The sequence below is a fragment of the Rhinopithecus bieti genome, unplaced genomic scaffold, assembly GCF_001698545.2.
Source record: "Rhinopithecus bieti isolate Rb0 unplaced genomic scaffold, ASM169854v2 scaffold_17184, whole genome shotgun sequence".
NCBI lineage: Eukaryota > Metazoa > Chordata > Mammalia > Primates > Cercopithecidae > Rhinopithecus > Rhinopithecus bieti.
In genome coordinates, this window is record NW_016809106.1 from 1,786,396 (window position 1) to 1,808,495 (window position 22,100).

General features: G+C 43.0%; 1 protein-coding gene across 3 annotated transcripts in view; it reads left to right on the forward strand.

The window, feature by feature from the left end:
- CTNND2 (catenin delta 2) overlaps positions 1 to 22,100 on the forward strand; it is a 414,955-nt gene that overhangs the window by 241,325 nt on the left and 151,530 nt on the right. For all 3 annotated transcript variants that reach the window (XM_017888565.1, XM_017888568.1, XM_017888566.1), the window contains exon 7: positions 21,462 to 21,579. In XM_017888565.1, coding sequence (XP_017744054.1) covers positions 21,462 to 21,579 — 118 coding nt within the window. The remainder of the gene's footprint in view (positions 1 to 21,461; positions 21,580 to 22,100) is intronic.

Below are 22,100 nucleotides of genomic sequence, written 5' to 3' on the forward strand. Positions count from 1 at the left end.
GTAGGAGTTAGAAGAGGAGCGAGTATTCAGGCATGTGCCTTTGAGTTTGACTCAGTGAAATGACCCTGGAGTGGAGGACTTGTGCTTCGATATATATTTTTGAAGAATCACTGCAGCCGCTACATCAGACTTCCCTAGAAGGTAGAGAAGATGAGGACAGAAGCAGAGAGAACATATAAGAGACAGGTGATGACCATGGAGAACGCTTCTGGAAATGCTTTGAAGTTGGAACTGACTTGATGTGCTGCCTGATTGAATGTAGGTGTGGGAAAGAGGAGAGTCACAGATGAGTGACACACGTATCTATCCAGCAAGTGTAGCACTGGTGGTGCATAACAACATAACCGTTAAGAAAACCCTCAAAATAGGCCCCAGTTAGCACCATTGTTCTTTTCCCCATTTCATTTTATCTCCCTTTTCCTTCTTGCCTTTTCATTTTATCTTCTTTTGCATCTCTTGGTCACTGTGGCAACAAATATACTTTATAAAGTCCTTTTTCACTCATTATTTCTATTTTATTCATCACTAATTTAATTCATGACCTCTAAGATGAAGAAAATTCAGAACTAAAAAACAAACAAACAAGCAAAAAAGGCTGGCAATCTCTGTCTGTTCAGTCTTCAGTAACACAACACCTTAGACCAGGTAATTCACAAACAACAGAAATGTATTGCTCACAGTTCTAGAGGCTGGGAAGTCCAAGATCAAGGCGTCAGCAGCTTCAGGGTCTGCTGAGGGCTGCTCTCTGCTTCAAAGATGATAACTTCCTGCATCCTCAGATGGTGGAAGAGGCTAACAAACTCCCTCAGGCGTCTTTTATAAGACCACTCATCCTATTCCTGAGTGTCTCACTTCTTAATACCATCACCTTGGGGGTTAGGTTTCAACATATAAATTTTGGGAGGGACACAAATATTCAGATGATAGCCATAGCCAACACTAATTTAGAAGTGGATATCTCCAGCTACCACCATGATATGGAACAGATGGAGAGCAGGGGCAACGTTGTGGCTGACTTGTTTGCAACTTCATGTAACCCATAGCCCACTGCATCTTGCTGCATGGTGAGGGGCCAGTGCATGTAGGAGAGTGTCAGTCATGGGCACACTATCTTTGAGGTGTGTCCGTGTGGAAAATAAAGGTGGGAAATAACTACTCAGAGACTTCAGTGATCCTAATTTTCTTTGGAGCTGGAATCACCTAACACTATGTATTTGATTTTCAACATAGTCTGTAAAAATATTCCATGATGAGGACTTGTGATTCAAATTAAAATAATACCGTGTATGTCTTAGAGAATTTTAGCAAATTATTGGGTTAAATGAAGTCATTCAATCACTGAATCTACCGATGTACATTTGTATGATACAGAAGGATCCTCTCTCTGCGTCTATTTTGTCAAAAGTTGAATCCACTCTGTTTTTTCTGTAACTTTTTTCTTTACTGATTGACAGATCTCTAAAACCTTTTCATTTCAGCATATATAAAATGATGGATAATAAGAGTAATTTTATTAAGATGAACGTAGAAAACCCTGAGTTTCTAGATTCTGTTTTTTCCCAGAATTATTTCTATTTTCTCTTTTTTTTTTCTTCTTTGAGACACAGAGAGTCTCAGCTCTGTCAGCCACAGCGCTGGAGTTGCATGGCCGGATCTCAGCTCACTCACAGCTCCACTCCGGGGTTTACGCCATTCTCACATGGCCTCCAGCCTCCAAGTACTGTGGACACTACAGCGGCCGCCACCCCATCGCCACGGCCTAGTATATATCTATTGTATTTTTTTCTAGATAGCCAAGACGGAGGATTTCACCGTGTAGCCAAGATGGCTTCCGATCTCCTGACTCGGTGATCCGCCCGTCTCGGCCTCCCAAAGTGCTGGGATTACAGGCTTGAGCCACCGCACCCGGCCTTCCAGATTATTTCTATGGAGTATTGTTGCCTTGACATTTTCTCCCATGAAGTCATTTTATATAGTTTGTGCCAGAGATCTAAGAACTCTTATTATTTATGAAAAGCAGTAAAACCTGAATTACAAATGTGCCCTGGGCTGATAGTGGAGGGCACAAGCCTTCTCTTTTGTTTTCTAGTTATTCTCAGGGTGGCCACCAAGCTGGTTGAGTGCACAATTTTTAAATCAGACCTTAACACTTGCTCGAAAGCAAAAGACCGACACATGTACTGTAAAAGATTAAAAGTCCTTTGATTGCAGCACTTAGTGCAGTGAAGATAGACAATGGAACTCTTCATGGCCAACTTGTGACCTGTTTTTAATGATGCTCTGTGGTTCCTCAAAGTGTCATTGCTATTTGACCTTTTTGTGCAGCTTTATAATTCTTGGATTTTTGAAACATTACTCCTTTCACAACTAAAGCAGTAAAAGGAAATTGTGCACCCAGTGGTGCCATTATCCAACACTCATATTGCGTGCAGGCCATCTGGTAATAGTAAAGCAAGAAAAGTCACTCTTAGGTGCTACCTAGAGTTGGTGAGAAACTCATTTAGCTTACTGTTCTTCCTGCAACAAGAGGCATCTAAAAATCCTAATGACTACATCTCCTCTTGTCATTCAAAGCATGTGAAATGCCGCCATCTGAAGACACAATGTTTATCTAAAACTTTTGAAATAAGTTAGCAGAAATGTTAAAATGAACATTTGTGAAAATTATTACGGTGAGTTTCTTTTTGTTTTATCTTATGTGAATATAGTAGTTTTCCATTGCTACCCTAACAAATTACCATAAACGTTATGGCTGAGAACATTACTAATTGATTACTGCAGAGTCCTGTACCCTAGAAGTGCAGGGGGCTTGGCTGGTTTCTCTGTTTGGAGCCTCTCAAGTCTGAAATCAAGGCGTCAGCCATTGGGCTGTTTTTGCAAAACTCTCAGAAGAGCCTGTATCCAGGATCATTCAAGTTGCTGGCTATATTCAGACCCATGCAGTAGACTAAGGGCTGCATTTCCTTGTGGGGTGTCAGCCAGGAGTTGTTCTCAGTTCTAGAGGCCATGATATTCCCTGGCTCATTTCTCCCTTCCTTCATCCTCAAAGTCACTAGAGTAGGCCCCCTACCTTTATCTTTCTCCCTTTCTCCTGCTCCCTCCTCAGCCACATCACTCAGTCTGACCCTTCTGCCTTCCTCTTCTGCTTTGAAGAGTTCCTGTGATTACATTGAGCCCAGCAGGATAATCCAGGATCATTTCCCTGTCCTAAGGTCAGCTGATTAGCAACCTTGATTCCACCTGCAAAGCCCTTTCCCCAGTTAGTATTTGGTTGAGCGACCAAAGGGTAGGAATCTTGGATGTCTTTAGAATTCTCCCTACCGCAGTGAAGGGGAAAAGTGCAGTCATGACAATAATGGAAGCAGACAGACTATATCGGTGCTATGGCAGCCTTGCTTTTAAAATGCAGAATCTCCGAGGTGCTCTGTTATTGCGTTTTCCAACATTATTGCTAACTAGTGATTAAGACCTATGCATAAACTTGCAAGACCTCACTGATACTTCTCTCTACAGAAATAACTCCTGCTTTCTTGTAATAAGCCTTCCAGAAATTTCTTTCAGAAATTTAAGAATAAGCCAGGCATGGTGGCTCACGCCTGTAATCCCAACACTTTGGGAGGCCAAGGCAGGTGGATCACCTGAGGTTGGGAGTTCGAGACCAGCCTGACCCACATGGAGAAACCTTGTCTCTACTAAGAATACAAAGTTAGCCAGGTGTGGTGGTGCACGCCTGTAATTCCAACTACTCGGGAGGCTGAGGCAGGAGAATTGCTTGAACCTGAGAGGCAGAAGTTGTGGTGAGCCAAGATCGTGCCATTGCACTCCAGCCTGGGCAACAAGAGCGAAACTCCATCTCAAAAAAAAAAAAGAAAGAAAGAAAGAAAAAAAAAAATTTCAGAATGTATTTTAGTAATTAAGATTAAATTACTAATTACTGGAAGAAGACAGTAAGGTGCATAGTAATTTGAACAGCAAGACTGTGTTAATATTTCCCTTTCAGGAAAAAAAAAGGCTAAATAATCTTAAGTTTTACTGTTTTCTGTATATTTTTTCTTATATGAAATATATATGTGTTCTTACAATCTTTCTTCTCCCTATCTCCCATCACCTCCATATGAGATATTTTCATTCTGAAACAAGGAGAGTGGTCCTTAGAATTCTTGGCAGTCTTAAGTAACCATTAGCCAAAAACTCGGTTTGTTTTTAATACAGTATTCACCTAGCTAGAGCTATACAGTAATATCTGGTCAAGTTAACTGGAGTCCAGATTTTCTAACATTTGTCATGTTCTTTGCCTCAAGTAAAAAACCACTAAATGAGTTGTCAAAACTTCTCAATTTATGAGATAGCAATTAGCAGAGATGGGTACATTTCTAAGAGGTTATAGGAAAGGTGTTTTTTATTTTCAATCACTTCCTTCCAATTTAAACATGAGGATTAAGCTATTTTGATCCAAGAAATGTTTCTATTAGCATTTTTGCCACAAATTAAGGAGTTGGTTTCCAGGGAAAATATGTAAGAAGACTGTCTTAGTCAGTTCGGCCTGCCATAATGAAATACAAGAGACAAGATAACTTCCAAGAATGAAATACAAGAGGCAAAACAGCAGAAATGTATTTCTCATAGTTCCGGGGGCTGGAAGTCTGAGATCAGGGTGCCCTCACAGTTAGTTGGGTTCTAGTGAGGACTCTCTCCTGGGTTGCAGACAGCCGACTCCTGTGTCTTCACATGGCAGAAAGAGGGCAAAGAGCTCTCAGAGTCCCCTTTTATAAAGGCCTTGATTGCATTCATGAAGGCTCTCATCCTTATGATCTAATCATCTCCCAAAGTCCTCACTAACACTGTGACATGGGGGTTAGAATTTCAACATGTGAACTTGTTGGAGGACACAAACATTCAGTCCATAACAAAGACCATAAAAAGCAGAGAGGGCTAGATACCCGCAGGTGGCAGGCTAGGACCCTGCAGAATAACAGGGGCTTCTGCCCTTCCTTCCCTACTGAGTGACTCCCTCTTCCAATTACTTAGCCCCGCAGTGAACAGTCAGCTTGCAGAAATAATGGGGTGGCTCCCCAGAATAAAACAATATTTTAAAGGAGTGGAGAATTGCACAAAACAAAGGGTTAAGACCCAAGAGTATGTGAGAGTATATGCAGTTCTTTGCCTCTTTCAGTGTTTTGATGATGGCTATTGGTATTCAATAAGCTATCAGTCAGTGATCAAAGCAATCACAAAAACAAGAAACAGACCTCAAGGAAAACTTACCATCTAGATAAGTGAGCTTATAAAAATCACATTGATTCTCAGCTTTAATAAGTCTTTGAAGTATGATTTGTTAAAATATCCTGCAAGTAAATAAACTGAAAGATGACGTGCCTGCATATGCGGAATTAGGGAATGAATTGAAATGAAAGTTGGAAAGGTTGTTTTAATAGTCGCTGTTAATAATCCAGGACATAATGCCAAATCTTGAAAATCTTAAAGCCCACAATCTGACATTTAAAAAGGCAGGTAGCCAATAATCTATAATCCCTTATTAGTCAAGTTCTGTTCCCCTACTTCTTGGAAGATAGGGGACTCAAAATGCAAGGAATTGGATCACGTTGGTATTGCTGATTATTTAGTCACATGGTGTTCATTTTCCTGGAAGCCACCTGCTTGGTGAAGTGAATATTGCATCTCTCTTCTGCAGTGTTTCCTAGCATATTCGTTTATTATATATATTTTAAGACTTAGGTTTTGTGACTTGTCATATAAGTCACACCTGGTTAACCATAAGTAATTTGGTTTAACAAAGAAAGAAGAAGACAACTAGCTAGTATTCATTTGTTAATCTAATTTGTGTTTTGACCCATTACATTTTCTTTTCGCTGTGTTTGCAACTGGCCATGGCTGGCAAATCATTTAGCAAGCATGGAAATGCTTGCTGCAATGGTGTGTGGTGGGTGGACTTAACAGAGGCCCCCTTGATGGGAAGTCAAGGTGCCAGAATGAAGGTTAGATATGTGAGGCTTTCAATATATAGTGCACCCTGAATTTCTAAGCCTACCACGAATGTTCCAGAGTAAAACATTATGGGAGTTGGTAGAATACAAGGAGGGTGGGCATTGACCCAGGGGATGGACCATATGGCATTACTCCAAGCTTGAGACGTAGTCCGGTCATGAAAAAAATCAAGGCCTGGTGAGTACAGCTCACTCCCCAAGTACTGTGAGTTAGGAAAGAACACCTGTGAGTGGCACGTGAGTGTTTGTGGAGCACAAAGGGCCACCCGCACAATTAGGCTCACAGTTAATGGTTTTAGCCACACAGCATCCACGCTTTTCTTCCCTCTGTCTTCCTTGTAATTTAGCCCAATGGGAAACTTTCAGCAGACGTTTCATAGAGCAGTTAACTCTGTGGCGACCATCAGTTTTAATTGGAATCATGTAGCTAAAACCCTAGGTAGTACTTGACAGCAAGAGGGTGTCTTTTAATTCAGGTATTTCTGGTTCCGCTCTGGGCTTCTCTGGAACAATGTTCCCTGATGCATGGCTAACTCCAGAAGGCACAGATCCAGGCAGTCTTACAACGGTGCAGTGTTTAATCGTCACCAAAAGAGGAGCCCTCCATCCCTTTCTGATGGCTTACGTTTATAGGTGGATGTGGGGGGTGGGGTGTGTGGTATGAACCTAGCAACCACCACTTTGGGTACAGAACAACAGCAGTGTTTGCGGCCAGTCCCAGTAGGTAGTTGGTCTTTAGCCACTGAAGCATTCTGTCCCTGCAGCTCAGCAAAGCAATTACCAAGCCATCATTGTCCTGATTTATAAAGAAATTGCCTTCCTTGGGAGAAGACAGTAAGGTGCATAGTAATTCGAACAGCAAGACTGTGCTAATCTTTAAAAAAAATCAGGGAAACTTATTTTTTTGGAAATTATTCTGATGTGGCTGTGATGAGGGACCAACTTTCAAAACACATATGGAGAGAGAGAATTCAAGAGCTTTTCAAGTAAATTCAGCCTTACATTATTTACAGCCAATAAAAGTTTACAGAGGTGTGGCTAATCCTAATGCTAGTAATACCACCTGGTACTTATGGTTGGTGCTTCAGATAATGTTCTGGAAATTCATTAAAAATAACAGACCACACTGCAGACTTTACTTCCGCAGGGCTAGGCTGCTGCCTCAGTTCTCTGTCTTATAATCCAGTGTACTCATGTCCTGGACAGATACAGAATGCCAGTTGTAGCACTATCTGTTCTCTGCAAACTCTGAAGACTCCAGTTTTCAGGGGCCTCTTCTGGCAGAAGTGGAAGATACCAACCAGGCAAAAGAGCAGTCTGGACCAAGCTGATGGCTGCAAATTTGGTGGCGCTCTTGTAGCTGATGAGATCAGAGATAGGGCAGAATATATTGAAGCATGTCATTCAGCCTCAAAAAGTGCATCATCCCAACATCACATCAATGTTGCCCATGCAGAGGGCCTCAGCGTGCCCTGGGTCCCATCGAACAGTGGCCTGGCCTTACAGCATTGAGGGCAGGTATTTTCTATGCCACCACCTCACGCCCCTCCACATGTGTATATGTATATGGCATTTTGTTCTTGATCTAAGCAATCCAGTTGTTTGATTGTCTAGAAATCTCTTCTTGAAACTTGCATGTGCCCACTGCAGGCTGAGCAGTTTTCATGGGAGGGAGTGGGACATGAGGCATCAGAGACAGTGCTGAGAAGAATCTGTTTACCCTGCAGCAAAATGAGCTGCAGGCTCCCTGTGAGTTTCCTCTTGCTGCTGTAACAAATTGCCAGAAATTCCATGACTTAAAACAACACAAATATATTATCCTGCAGTTTCCCAGAACTTCAGACACTGGTCTCATTGGTTTAAAATCAAGGTGCTGGTACAATCGTCCTCCTTACTAGCAGCTCTGGGGAAGAATCCAAGCTACTGCAGGTTGTTGGCAGAATCCAGTTCCTTATGGCCATGGGACTGAGGTCTCCACTTGCTTGGTGGTGGCCAGTTGAGAGCTGCCCTCAGCTCCTGCCCTCCTAGTGGTCTCTCTCTCCCCTTTACCTGTGGCTACCCTGTATGTCCAAGCCAGCAGGTGGGAGCTGAACCTTTCCTCTTGGGATCTCTGTCATCCCTTCTGCTGCACCTCTCTGACCCCAGCCAGGGAAAGCAGAGAATAAAATAGGGAGATTTTCCAGGGACAAAATAGGGAAAGTCTCCCTATTTTAAACTTTGTAACTTTAATTCCATCTGCAACATATTTCCGCCCTCCCCGCCCCCCCCCCCACCACCACCATGATAAGTAACCTGTTCACAGATTCCAAGGATTAAGTTATAGACATCTTGGAGGGGCTGTTCTCCGGCCTACCACAGTCCACCCTCTGGCCTCCAAAGAGTCACATTCATCCCACATACTTTCATTCCATCCCAGAGTCCCCAATGGTTTCATCCCATTACAGCATCAACTCAAAGTCTTAAATCTCTTCAGCTCAAAAGTCCAAAATCTGAATCATCCAAATCAGAACTGGATGAGTAATCTGTTAAGTACAGATCCTGGGGAAGAACTTCTCTCCGTCTGTGAACCTGTGAAAATAAAGAAGCAACATTTCTGCTCCCAACATGCAGTGATGGGACGACATAGGATAACAATTATAGACATTCTAAAAGGGGGAATTGAAAATAAAATGGAGTCATTGCTCCAGAGCAGCTTGGAAACCCAGCCTAGCAAACGCCATTGGGTTTCCAGGCCAGAGCTTATCCAATGTCAGCCTCAGCTTTGCCCTCTGGGTCAGGCGTCAGAAAAAGATAACACTGGAGATGCCTCTTGTAAGCTGGTGGGGGAAGAAGCCCTGCTTCAGTCAACTTTTGAGTATTGTGCAAACGTCGTACATTTCCACCTGCAGAGAACTACAAGAACAGAACTGCATTTCCACCTGCCGCGGAACTACAAGAGGCAGGAGTGGAACCTCTGGTGAGGGATGGCCCAGGATTTGTAGCAATCCACCTAGACTGTCCTGTGGCCAGATCTCAGGAAGGACTTAGCACAGGGAATGTGGTTGAGTAAAAGTGCATTAACAAGATTTGCCCTTGGTCCACCATGAGCCAGCCACAGTTTTAGTAGACATGTTGCACTGGCTAAGGATGCCAGGCTTAGTAAAAATGGAAAATTATGTGCCCAAATTAACATTTGCCACAGAATGCCATGGCTCCCTGCCGGGTCCTGTCCTTGGTTGGAGGCTGTAGACCCCACCCCTGCACGGATGTGCATGGATGGTATTTGCACAGGCTGTTCACCTGGAACTTAGCCCAAGCCTGTGCCTGAACTTTAAGCCTTGCCCTTCGCATTTAAAAGTATGCATTTTTAATACTTTCCATTTATGTTGCATGAGCTGCTTTTTTGCTGGAAACGTGTTTATTATGTTCTGTGTCCTTATTTTTTAAGTTACAACCCATGACTTGCTGCTATAAGCTTGAAGGAAAATAAATTTACAGAATTACAACTTAAGGAAATATTTTACTAAAGTAGATGAAGAGTAAAATTTTCATCCATTTCAGCCTATATTTGTTTTCTGTTGTATATCTAGATGTCACTTCCAAACATTGGTTGCCAGATTCTTCACACTGCTAGTTACATGCTGATGATATCATGGTTACTCACGTCAAATATGTCTGTTTACCTTCCTGGACTGTGACCTTCTAAAGGTCAAAAGTCAGATACTCTCATCAGTTTATCCCGGGACTTATCATTGCGTATGGAAGAAAGCAGGCATCCAGTCAAGGTTGACTGCTTTGTAGATTTGAAATTATTTATCTCTGCTATTTTATCTTCCTAGAACAATTCCTCTAAAGCCCATATCTCCTCCAAAATTGAACCAAACATTACATAATAGAGTAAAAAATTAGAAATAATCTGGATGTTCATTAACAGAGTATTAATCGGAGAAATTATGAATTGTGATCTTTTTTGTTTGTTTGTTTTTGAGACAAGAGTTTCACTCTTGTTGCCCAGGCTGGAGTGCAATGACACGATCTCAGCTCGCCGCAACCTCCGCCTCCTGGGTTCAAGCGATTCTCCTGCCTCAGCCTCCCGAGTAGCTGGGATTACAGGCACGCCCAGATAATTTTCTATTTTTAGTAGAGACGGGGTTTCTCCATGTTGGTCAGGCCGGTCTCGAACTCCCGACCTCAGGTGATCCACTCGCCTCAGCCTCCCAAAGTGCTGGGATTACAGGCATGAGCCACCGTGTCCGGCCGATCTATTTATACCATGAGATACCAAAAGTCATTCAATGATTGTAGCTACCATCATGAACAGAGACAGTGATAAACTTTGGAGACATAAAAGCCAGTTGCCTGAGGAATTGTTATGGTAAAAAACAGAATGTTACCTACACGGTTTACTAATACAAGTGGAAAATAATCTTGAATGATAAATACTAAATGGTCACAGTGATTACCTTAAGGGAAAGCAAAGAGTGTGGACATCACTTTCAGTTCTACATTTCCCCACTCTCTTAATATTTTACATCACTTTTAGATTTTTAAAAAATAAATGACTAGAATTGCCAACGCTGCTGTGAAACCTTCTGTTCTTTCCTCTCGCACGTTTGTGGAAGACACATTTCCTGTGGGGTGCTGGTAACCCGCCTGGTGTGTTTCTCCCGTCTGGGCTGGAAGGTCTCTGGTGGAGCAGTTGCTCAGCCAACATTTACTGAGAAGAAACCAGCCCGACCCTGAGCAGCTGCCCTGTGTCACTGCAGATCCGCTGTGATGTCCACACCATTCCCAGCGGCACCTCCCGGATGAGGAGGCCAAAGGAAACAAAGCGCCTTCACAGCTAAGTAGCGCAGCTGTGTGCACCACACCAAGTGCAGGAGAAACTACCTTTGTGAGCATTTTGAATAGTAAGAAAGCCAGCCACTCCCTTTTTGCAAAGGAGCTACAAATCAAAGGGATGAGCCCTCGTGGATTTTGTGGGAAGCATGAAGGGGATGGACAGACTTGGAGGGTCTCATGCTGCCCCCAGCCCTGCAACCTCTGCACCTAGAGAGAGAGGCTCTGGCTGGATTACTGTCACTGTATTAAAGGCCAGGTGGAGTCAGCAGACCCAGTGACTGGGCAATGACACCCCTTCCTTCCCCGCCCCTGGGCACTCAACGAAGAGGACAATCTGCCCGCACAGAGGAAAAGGATGGGCTTTTTGGACAATAATTTTGGAAACCACAGACAAAGTCTCCCAAGGCCTTGTGGGAGGACACAAGGCAGAGCTGCCGTTTCCCCGAGGAGGCAAATACATTGGATTTCTGAAACCCAGACTCCAGATTTAGGAGAGCAGCCTGCTGCTCCAAGCAGGGGCTGCTCAGACCACTTATTTTGGTGAGATGTTTTTAAACAGTTTAGGATCCCAGCCTCAGAATATGCTGCAAGTTCTGTACCTCTAGCACAGAAAACAAACAAAAACGTGCATAATGTTCATATAAAAATGTATAAAACTTGGAACAAAATATCAGGAGTTCACAGACACCCTCCCGAATCCTATGTCTGAGCTTCAGATGAGAATCTAGGTCAGGGGTTGATCGTGCCAGAGACCCGTTTCTGTATGGCTTCAAGTAAGCATAGGTTTTACAGTTTTTGAAAGGTTGTTGAAAGAATGAGAAAGAGAAGGAGAGAAGAAAAAGTGGCAGAAACCCTGTGTGGCCCGCAAAGCCTAAAATATTTATTCTCTAATCCTTTACAGAGAGTTTTTAACTCCTGATTTAGGTGTTCATGGATAGAAGATCTCTTTAAAATGTAATGTTTTAAAGCAAAATGAGTGTACTTTGTGGAATCAAGAAAAGCATGATTGGCATAATTTCTCATTCTCACACTTACTCAGATCAGGTAATTTATGATAAATTCAAGCCATCAAGAATGTCAGGATGTTCTCCATAGAAGGGAACTAAGTATAGGCATCAAACTCAAAAGAGCCAATTTTTTGCATCTTTACGTGTAATTAATACTTGATAATCGATCTGGCTGCTAATAATATGGCTCTTTGGAGGGGTGGCTGTTAGGTCTGTTCAGTCTCTGCCTAACTAAGCAAGAGAGAGCAGGCAGGAGAGGCTGGGAGTTGTGGAGATCTTGTTACTGGGGGTGGCTGTGCTGTTGAATTAAAAGATTGTCATGAGTTTAAAAAATTCCATCCATTTCTGAGTAGGTCATTACATGGTCAAAAAATTAAGACGCTCCGTATTTATATTCTACTTGTGAGATTCCCCCTCACAAGTTTAGCGTTATTTCCCATCATTTGCTGGTTGACTGTTAGAAGCTGATGGCCATTGGTCCAAAGGCCATCACTGGTAGGTTTGGGGGGCCATGGTCCCATCCTGTTAGGAAGAGCCTGGGGAGTGTTGTTCAGAGTCTGTACATCACGTAGCACACAGCAGACAACCACATGGCTTTGTGGCCATTCAAGAAGTACTTTACCTTTCTACGCTGAATTTCCTACCATGGGCTAAGGCCATGGTTCTCACCTGTGGAGTGTGTTCTCATCACCTGGAGACCAGCAGAACACACTGAGAACTGGGCTAATGGAAGTGTTGGGGAAGGGCCTGCACCTTTGTATTTTAATCCAGTTCCAAAGCTGATTCGGATGCAGCAGAGGAGCATAGGTTTGAGAAGCCACAGGCCGAGCACAGGTTAAGTGCTGGGGAAGCACATACACAGATTAGATCCTCATGGAGCCCAGCTATCCAGAGCAGGCCTCTCAGCCTCGAAACAATTGGTGTGCTTTGTGGCAGGGGCAGTCCTGAGCATTGTGGGATGGTTAGCAGCAGCCCTGGCTGTCTCTACCCATGAGATGCCTGTAATGCCCCAACACTCACCCAGCGGTGACAACCAAAATATTCCCTGGTGGCACAGTCACCCTAGTTAGGAACCACTGGTCTAGAAAGATTCCTGAAAAGAACCATATGCTCTTTCATCCAGTCAATATCCAGTGAGTTCCTACTGTGTGCTGCATGGTGGGGAGCACAAACAACCAAATAAAATGATGCTTCCCTACCTCCTAACGCCCTGTGGGACCAGATTCAAACATCGTGTGTTACAAGTGCTCTAAGAGAAACCTGTGCCTGGAGCTATGAAGGAAGGAGTAGTGGGGCTGAGGCAAGGCTTAGAAGGTAGAAAAGGCAGTGCTTGGATTGAGCCCTGGCAACTGCAACTGTCAGAGTCAATGGCTTCAAGGTGGAAGGAATAACATTCCAAGGGGAGGGATCAATGGGCCTGGGAACCCCAGACAGCCTCTCCATATCCTTGGCCAAGCGTCCAGAGGCTCTCAGCTCTGCCCTGGGGCTCCCAGATATCTCCGGGGTCGGGTCTGGTCTCTGGTCCATGCCATCATCTCTGGTGTCTTCTGCCTCCCCAGCCTGCCTTGCTGGGTTGCATCGAGGCTGTACTAAGTATGTGGCTTCATATTTCGGCTTTGCCTTGGGACTCTCTGTATCACTTAAACCCAGCTCATTCTCTAGCAACCTCCAGACAGCCTAACCCACTCCTCAAACTGGTGTATGGTCTCAGGAACTCAGGCCAGATCCTGCAGAGACCCAGCATCTGAGCTCTGCTGGTTATGAATTGGAGGATGAGATGAAGGAACTCAGGGAGTGCCTGCCCAGGGATGTGAAGGGTTGGGCCACCTGATGGATGGTGATTATAGCAGGGCTGGACCCAGGGCTCAAGGACATGTGAATGGACTTGGTATGAGACAACTCCAATGGAGTCTAGACCCTAAAGGCCAAGGAGAAGGTGAGGGAGAGAGGAGAGGAGGAAACAGACATAGGAAGACAACCTAGCCTTGAGCCAGGCCGTGAAAGCTCTTCCTCCAAGCCTGAGGTTGTAGACGGGTGAGAAACTGGGAAATATCTGACTGTCTCCAGGCCACAAAATTGTGCAGTTCTCTTCAGCACTCAATCAATATTATGAACAATCATAAGAAAGTTTATATCTCGAGCTAATTTTACTCTCAATGCTGTGTGCTATCTTCAATTGCATTTTCTTCTTTTGCAAATTGAAACTGCCTTGAATAACTCAGGATGGGGCTTGTAACACAAGGTACAGTTTAAGAAGCCAGTATTCAAATGGCGGAACAAACATCTGATATTTATTCTGTAAGCACGAAGCACAATCAGTCACAGAGTAAACATGTCCCTGCTTTCCTGAATTCCAATCCGATGGAAGGGCTGAATTCTCAATAATAACCAACTATGTGTCACACATTCAGCTGAATGCTAGGTATAAACATAAGAATGACATGCTTTCTACTCTCCAGAAACTCCCAGCGCAGTAATTAGGTCACAGCCTAAATAATACCAATGCAAAATCAATGATGATTAGTAAAGGAGGTTCAAAGAGCTAAGAATGTGTGAAGGGAGAGGCTAATTACAAATACATTGATTACCCAATATCTCATTCCTTGGTTTTCTCTGTGGTTTGATCTTCAGTGTCCTGGCCATCTGAAACAGAGACACATCTTTCATGCAAAATGCCATAGTCATACAGGTGAACATATGGTCTGAGTTCCACGTTGGGTCCTAGGAGAACACTGAGTGATGGAGATGCAAAGAAATGAGATGTCAAGCAGCGCAGAAGACAGGGGAAAGGAAGCAGTTTAGTTGCATTAAAATAAAAAAAAAAAGATTGGTCTTTTAATTGGAAGACATAAAATGAATTGTTTCATTTTTTATCTATTAGGTAAAAGATTATAGAATCTACTTTTAGCAGGAACTTCCCAATGACATAGTAACTGATAATTCAGTCATGACTGTAAAGATTACTAAGAAGGATGAGATATTATGCACATTTTGTGCTTCTAACAAATAATCTACAGGTATTTGTTTTAATGCTATGTTTATGCATAGAATTTTCCATACCCATTTTAACCAGACATAGAAATCACCTTCCTCGTGATGGTTAGAAGATGGTTTAAGTACAATGGGAGGGAGGAACTTTCTAGCTTGGACATTGATTAATTGTCAGACACTAAGGACCCTGATTACACTTAACCATGTAGTGAGCATCACAGAAGGTTATCAGGGTGTTTATTTTAAACAGTGAAACATCTTGTTAAGTTTCATAGTAAAGGTGTAGAGACAAAATTTGAGCTGTGTTCAAGTCGTGATGCTTACAGCTGTATCATGTATGGTTAACATGATTATAATGTTTCAGTCATAAGCTGACATGACTTTACCTTAACACGTTGATCAAAAGTCTTAACTAACAACAATAAAAAACTGAAATTTGTGGTTGAAAGAGTAGAACTTGTGTTTGTGGGGAAGAGGGAGGAACAGGAAACACTCCTTACCACCAATGTGAAAATCAAAGATTCTCTTAAGATATGTCTCACACACTGAGGTATAGTTGATTAAAAGTGGAAACCCAAGCCCAAAGACCTGTAAGAAACCATTACCCATTGAAAAGAGACAGTTTATATAAAATGTATACTGAGCCTCATCATGCCTGCAGACAGTATGATAACCCCTCTTGAAGCCTATATGTATACTGAGCCTCATCATGCCTGCAGACAGTATGAAACCCCTCTTAAAGCCTATATGTATACTGAGCCTCATTGTGCCTACAGAAAGTGTGATAACCCCTCTTNATAGGTTTGAGAAGCCACAGGCCGAGCACAGGTTAAGTGCTGGGGAAGCACATACACAGATTAGATCCTCATGGAGCCCAGCTATCCAGAGCAGGCCTCTCAGCCTCGAAACAATTGGTGTGCTTTGTGGCAGGGGCAGTCCTGAGCATTGTGGGATGGTTAGCAGCAGCCCTGGCTGTCTCTACCCATGAGATGCCTGTAATGCCCCCAACACTCACCCAGCGGTGACAACCAAAAATATTCCCTGGTGGCACAGTCACCCTAGTTAGGAACCACTGGTCTAGAAAGATTCCTGAAAAGAACCATATGCTCTTTCATCCAGTCAATATCCAGTGAGTTCCTACTGTGTGTTGCATGGTGGGGAGCACAAACAACCAAATAAAATGATGCTCCCCTACCTCCTAACGCCCTGTGGGACCAGATTCAAACATTGTGTGTTACAAGTGCTCTAAGAGAAACCTGTGCCTGGAGCTATGAAGGAAGGAGTAGTGGGGCTGAGGCAAGGCTTAGAAGGTAGAAAAGGCAGTGCTTGGATTGAGCCCTGGCAACTGCAACTGTCAGAGTCAATGGCTTCAAGGTGGAAGGAATAACATTCCAAGGGGAGGGATCAATGGGCCTGGGAACCCCAGACAGCCTCTCCATATCCTTGGCCAAGCGTCCAGAGGCTCTCAGCTCTGCCCTGGGGCTCCCAGATATCCCCGGGGTCGGGTCTGGTCTCTGGTCCATGCCATCATCTCTGGTGTCTTCTGCCTCCCCAGCCTGCCTTGCTGGGTTGCATCGAGGCTGTACTAAGTATGTGGCTTCATATTTCGGCTTTGCCTTGGGACTCTCTGTATCACTTAAACCCAGCTCATTCTCTAGCAACCTCCAGACAGCCTAACCCACTCCTCAAACTGGTGTATGGTCTCAGGAACTCAGGCCAGATCCTGCAGAGACCCAGCATCTGAGCTCTGCTGGTTATGAATTGGAGGATGAGATGAAGGAACTCAGGGAGTGCCTGCCCAGGGATGTGAAGGGTTGGGCCACCTGATGGATGGTGATTATAGCAGGGCTGGACCCAGGGCTCAAGGACATGTGAATGGGGTTGGTATGAGACAACTCCAATGGAGTCCAGACCCTAAAGGCCAAGGAGAAGGTGAGGGAGAGAGGAGAGGAGGAAACAGACATAGGAAGACAACCTAGCCTTGAGCCAGGCCGTGAAAGCTCTTCCTCCAAGCCTGAGGTTGTAGACGGGTGAGAAACTGGGAAATATCTGACTGTCTCCAGGCCACAAAATTGTGCAGTTCTCTTCAGCACTCAATCAATATTATGAACAATCATAAGAAAGTTTATATCTCGAGCTAATTTTACTCTCAATGCTGTGTGCTATCTTCAATTGCATTTTCTTCTTTTGCAAATTGAAACTGCCTTGAATAACTCAGGATGGGGCTTGTAACACAAGGTACAGTTTAAGAAGCCAGTATTCAAATGGCGGAACAAACATCTGATATTTATTCTGTAAGCACGAAGCACAATCAGTCACAGAGTAAACATGTCCCTGCTTTCCTGAATTCCAATCCGATGGAAGGGCTGAATTCTCAATAATAACCAACTATGTGTCACACATTCGGCTGAATGCTAGGTATAAACATAAGAATGACATGCTTTCTACTCTCCAGAAACTCCCAGTGCAGTAATTAGGTCACAGCCTAAATAATACCAATGCAAAATCAATGATGATTAGTAAAGGAGGTTCAAAGAGCTAAGAATGTGTGAAGGGAGAGGCTAATTACAAATACATTGATTACCCAATATCTCATTCCTTGGTTTTCTCTGTGGTTTGATCTTCAGTGTCCTGGCCATCTGAAACAGAGACACATCTTTCATGCAAAATGCCATAGTCATACAGGTGAACATATGGTCTGAGTTCCACGTTGGGTCCTAGGAGAACACTGAGTGATGGAGATGCAAAGAAATGAGATGTCAAGCAGCACAGAAGACAGGGGAAAGGAAGCAGTTTAGTTGCATTAAAATAAAAAAAAAAAGATTGGTCTTTTAATTGGAAGACATAAAAATGAATTGTTTCATTTTTTATCTATTAGGTAAAAAGATTATAGAATCTACTTTTAGCAGGAACTTCCCAATGACATAGTAACTGATAATTCAGTCATGACTGTAAAGATTACTAAGAAGGATGAGATATTATGCACATTTTTGTGCTTCTAACAAATAATCTACAGGTATTTGTTTTAATGCTATGTTTATGCATAGAATTTTTCCATACCCATTTTTAACCAGACATAGAAATCACCTTCCTCGTGATGGTTAGAAGATGGTTTAAGTACAATGGGAGGGAGGAACTTTCTAGCTTGGACATTGATTAATTGTCAGACACTAAGGACCCTGATTACACTTAACCATGTAGTGAGCATCACAGAAGGTTATCAGGGTGTTTATTTTTAAACAGTGAAACATCTTGTTAAGTTTCATAGTAAAGGTGTAGAGACAAAAATTTGAGCTGTGTTCAAGTCGTGATGCTTACAGCTGTATCATGTATGGTTAACATGATTATAATGTTTCAGTCATAAGCTGACATGACTTTACCTTAACACGTTGATCAAAAGTCTTAACTAACAACAATAAAAAACTGAAATTTGTGGTTGAAAGAGTAGAACTTGTGTTTGTGGGGAAGAGGGAGGAACAGGAAACACTCCTTACCACCAATGTGAAAATCAAAGATTCTCTTAAGATATGTCTCACACACTGAGGTATAGTTGATTAAAAGTGGAAACCCAAGCCCAAAGACCTGTAAGAAACCATTACCCATTGAAAAGAGACAGTTTATATAAAAATGTATACTGAGCCTCATCATGCCTGCAGACAGTATGATAACCCCCTCTTGAAGCCTATATGTATACTGAGCCTCATCATGCCTGCAGACAGTATGAAACCCCCTCTTAAAGCCTATATGTATACTGAGCCTCATTGTGCCTACAGAAAGTGTGATAACCCCCTCTTGAAGTCTGTAGGTATACTGAGCCTCATCGTGCCTGCAGACAGTATGATAACCCCCTCTGGAAGTCTGTATGTATACTGAGCCTCATCGTGCCTGCAGACAGTATGATAACCCCCTCTTGAAGTCTGTATGTATACTGAGCCTCATCATGCCTGCAGACAGTATGATAACCCCCTCTTGAAGTCTATATCTTAGGTGCTGTGTGGGTATGAATGTATCTCAGTCACTCCCCTTCTCTGCTGAGACCTTAAGTTATTAATCTGTCACATTTTTCAAATATCTTACACATTGTAATATAGTAGCCAATTAATAACATTTTAAATTTTGGAGGAGACTGAACTAGAATGGAATAGAAACTAGAATAAAGAAAAATGCTAAGATTAGTATTGACAGCTTCTGATGTTAAGTTGTTCATTTTGATTATTTCCTATTGGTTGGTCCCGTATGTTTAATGATTACCGGTGAAATTAGGACTGATCATTAGAAAGTTTATCAGTGAATCAGGAGGCAACCTGCCTCCAAAGAAAGGATACTCAAAGGAAAGACCGAGCACATTAGTCAAAGAAGAGCTGTAGAGGGCTTTTTCAGATCAGGGTGTATACATACTACCTTAAGTTGCTTGCCAGCCTGAATTTCATTAATCCTATTTGGAAATAATAATGTGCTACGCTAAAGAGCCAAACATAATCACACATTACCACACAACATTCTTCTGGCCAAAGAGGTCTGATTCAGAATCTTTGACAAACTTATTATTTTAACAGCTTCACAGCTCAACCTGGTGAAAATCATTTCAAGAAGGAATGAGCTAAAATGCTCCTTTAAAAGGGCCATTCTTTTAGTTTAAAATAATATCCAAATGCCTCTCACCACCTTTTCCCTAGCAGAAAGTTAGTTCCTCTCTGGCCCGCACCACGGATTGTGTCAGAAACAAAAGTTGGCCATCACAGGATGGAATTTATGAAATTTTACATAAAAATGCTGTCAATATTTGCCTAGTTATATTATCTAAGAAGCTGAGAAATTTTGTTTATATTTGAAGATCAGCAAATGCCAAAAATACTAATTTGAATTATATAATCTTTCCCAGTGTTACACAGAAGTGCCGCTGATAGAGCCTATCTGAATACGTCTGTGGAACTTTTTAGGTATCAAAAAAAAAACGATTTATGTTCAGTGGCATTTTAACATGAAACCTATTTTATTTTAAATCTTAAAAAACCATATTCTGCATTCGTATTTGACATCAGGCCTGAAGCCCTTTCTTTCCCATCTTCACAGGTTTTGTTCCAGCTCCTCCTCAGCCGAATGCTAGGTAGAGACATAGGACTGACATGCCTTCTATCCTCCAGAAAGTCCCAGTGCAGTAATGAGGTCACAGCCAAATAATTCCAATACGAAATCAATGGTGATCAGTAAAGGAGATTCAAAGAGCCAAGAGAGTGTGAAGGGGGAGGCTAATTGCAAACAGATTGATTCCTCAAAATCTCAGTCCTTGGTCTTCTCTGGGTTTGAGCTCCAGTATCCTGGCCATCTGAAGCAGAGACACACTTACTGCATGGCCTTGGACAACCTCTGAGGCTTGGTTTTATCATCTGTAAAATAGAATTTACTACAACAGCAAAACATGTTGTGAATATGAAATGAGACTACCTGGGTCAATTATAGTGGGCTGGAGATTCATTTCATTCAACTTCTTCAACTTCTCCAGACTCCGTCCAGGCTTCCAGATCCTTGGGATCTGCCTCATGGCTGCCCCAGCAGTCAGCAAAAACACGACCCTCCTCCCAGCCAGACCCTCTGGGGTGTGAGTTCTCAACATCAGCACCACCAAGTATATGCAGCTTATCTGACTCTACCCCAATGTTCTGAGTCAGAGACTCCAGCATGCAGCCAGCAGTCTGTACCGCACGCACCCTCCAGAGGATTCCGATGCTCCCTAAGTTTGAGAATCATCCTTCTTTTTCTACCACTGTCCCCAAGGTCCTTAAATTCTTTCAATCCCTTTGTACCACCCACTAACTCACCTCCTCCAGCCTCCCTTTTACAGGTTGTGTTGCCTGTAGTAAGTCATCGCAGAAATTCTCTACTGGAACCATATGCTAACCGTGGGTAGGAGAAGAACAACATACTCTCAGGTGGTAGAATAACTAAAAGCACCCCAAGATTTTCCTTCAGATTATCTCTGTCTCTTGTAGGACTAGAAGATCTCTCTGCTTCGTAGCTGCACATTTCATTACAGTAGGCCCCATTTGTTGCCATTAGCTCAGCATGTGCTAGTACAGAAAAGAGCTTGGAGCAGCTGCTTCCCATAAGAGGTATCATGCACATCCCAGTGACTACACTGTCACAGAACCCTCTAACTATGTCCTTAGAATAAATTCCTACAAGTCTACTTCTGGCTGGGCCAAGGTAGGTATCTTTGTGGCAGACAAATTTAGATGTCTAAAATATTTCAGAAGTTACAAGCTCTGTCTTTGAAAGTGTTTCAGACCTCTCAAAGAAGAATCCTTTGAATCAAAAAGCTTCTGATTGTACATGAAGTAAACCTAGAAGACTTTCTGAAAGTCCCCCACCCTCCGCAATCGTGTGACTCACAGATCCCATATTAGGAATTCTTCATTGTCTATTCCAGGAGTGGCATTACAGACATCTGTGACTTACCCAATTCTCGGATGTGTTTTGTGGAAGCCATCCCTATTCACTAAAGATATATTCTTGATAAGCATTCCGAAAAAGTGGGGGAGAAAGCATTTCCTTTCAAACTATGAGAGCAGATGGGCATGGAAAGACATTCTTTTGGTGACAGCCGTAAAGACTGCTGACGTGTCCTTTTACTTTGCAGGAATGTTAGTTCGGCCGGAGAGGAGGCCCGCAGAAGGATGAGAGAGTGTGATGGGCTTACGGATGCCTTGCTGTACGTGATCCAGTCTGCGCTGGGGAGCAGTGAGATCGATAGCAAGGTTGGTTATGTTTGCATAGATTAAGCGTGTTCGAGAATAAAGACTCCCACGGGACTCAACAATAGCGAACAACCCTGGAGAGCCAATGCAGTAATTCAGACTTTCCTTCTGAACTCTCTCCTGGTTTCCTTATAAGAATCCAACACTTTTTAGACTGGGCTTCTAATTCTAGCATGGAACGAGATACCTAACTTCTGATCAGCCATGAGTAAATATGCAGATTGTTCTAAGTTACTCAAACCACAGGTATTCCAGATGAGTGTATAAACTTGAATACCACAAGCTTCTAGTTTTTATTTAATGTAATCCACTTTCAAAAGAAAAGACAAGATGTTAAAACTGCCTGCTTTTTTTTTTTACTTTTTGTGACAGTCTCGCTCTGTCACCCGAGCTCTGTCACCCAGGAGCACAGTGGTGCAGTCAAGGCTCACTGCAACCTCCACCTCCTGGGATCAAGTGATTCTCCTGCCTCAGCCCCCTGAGTAGCTAAGAGTACAGGCATGCGCCACCACGCCTGGCTT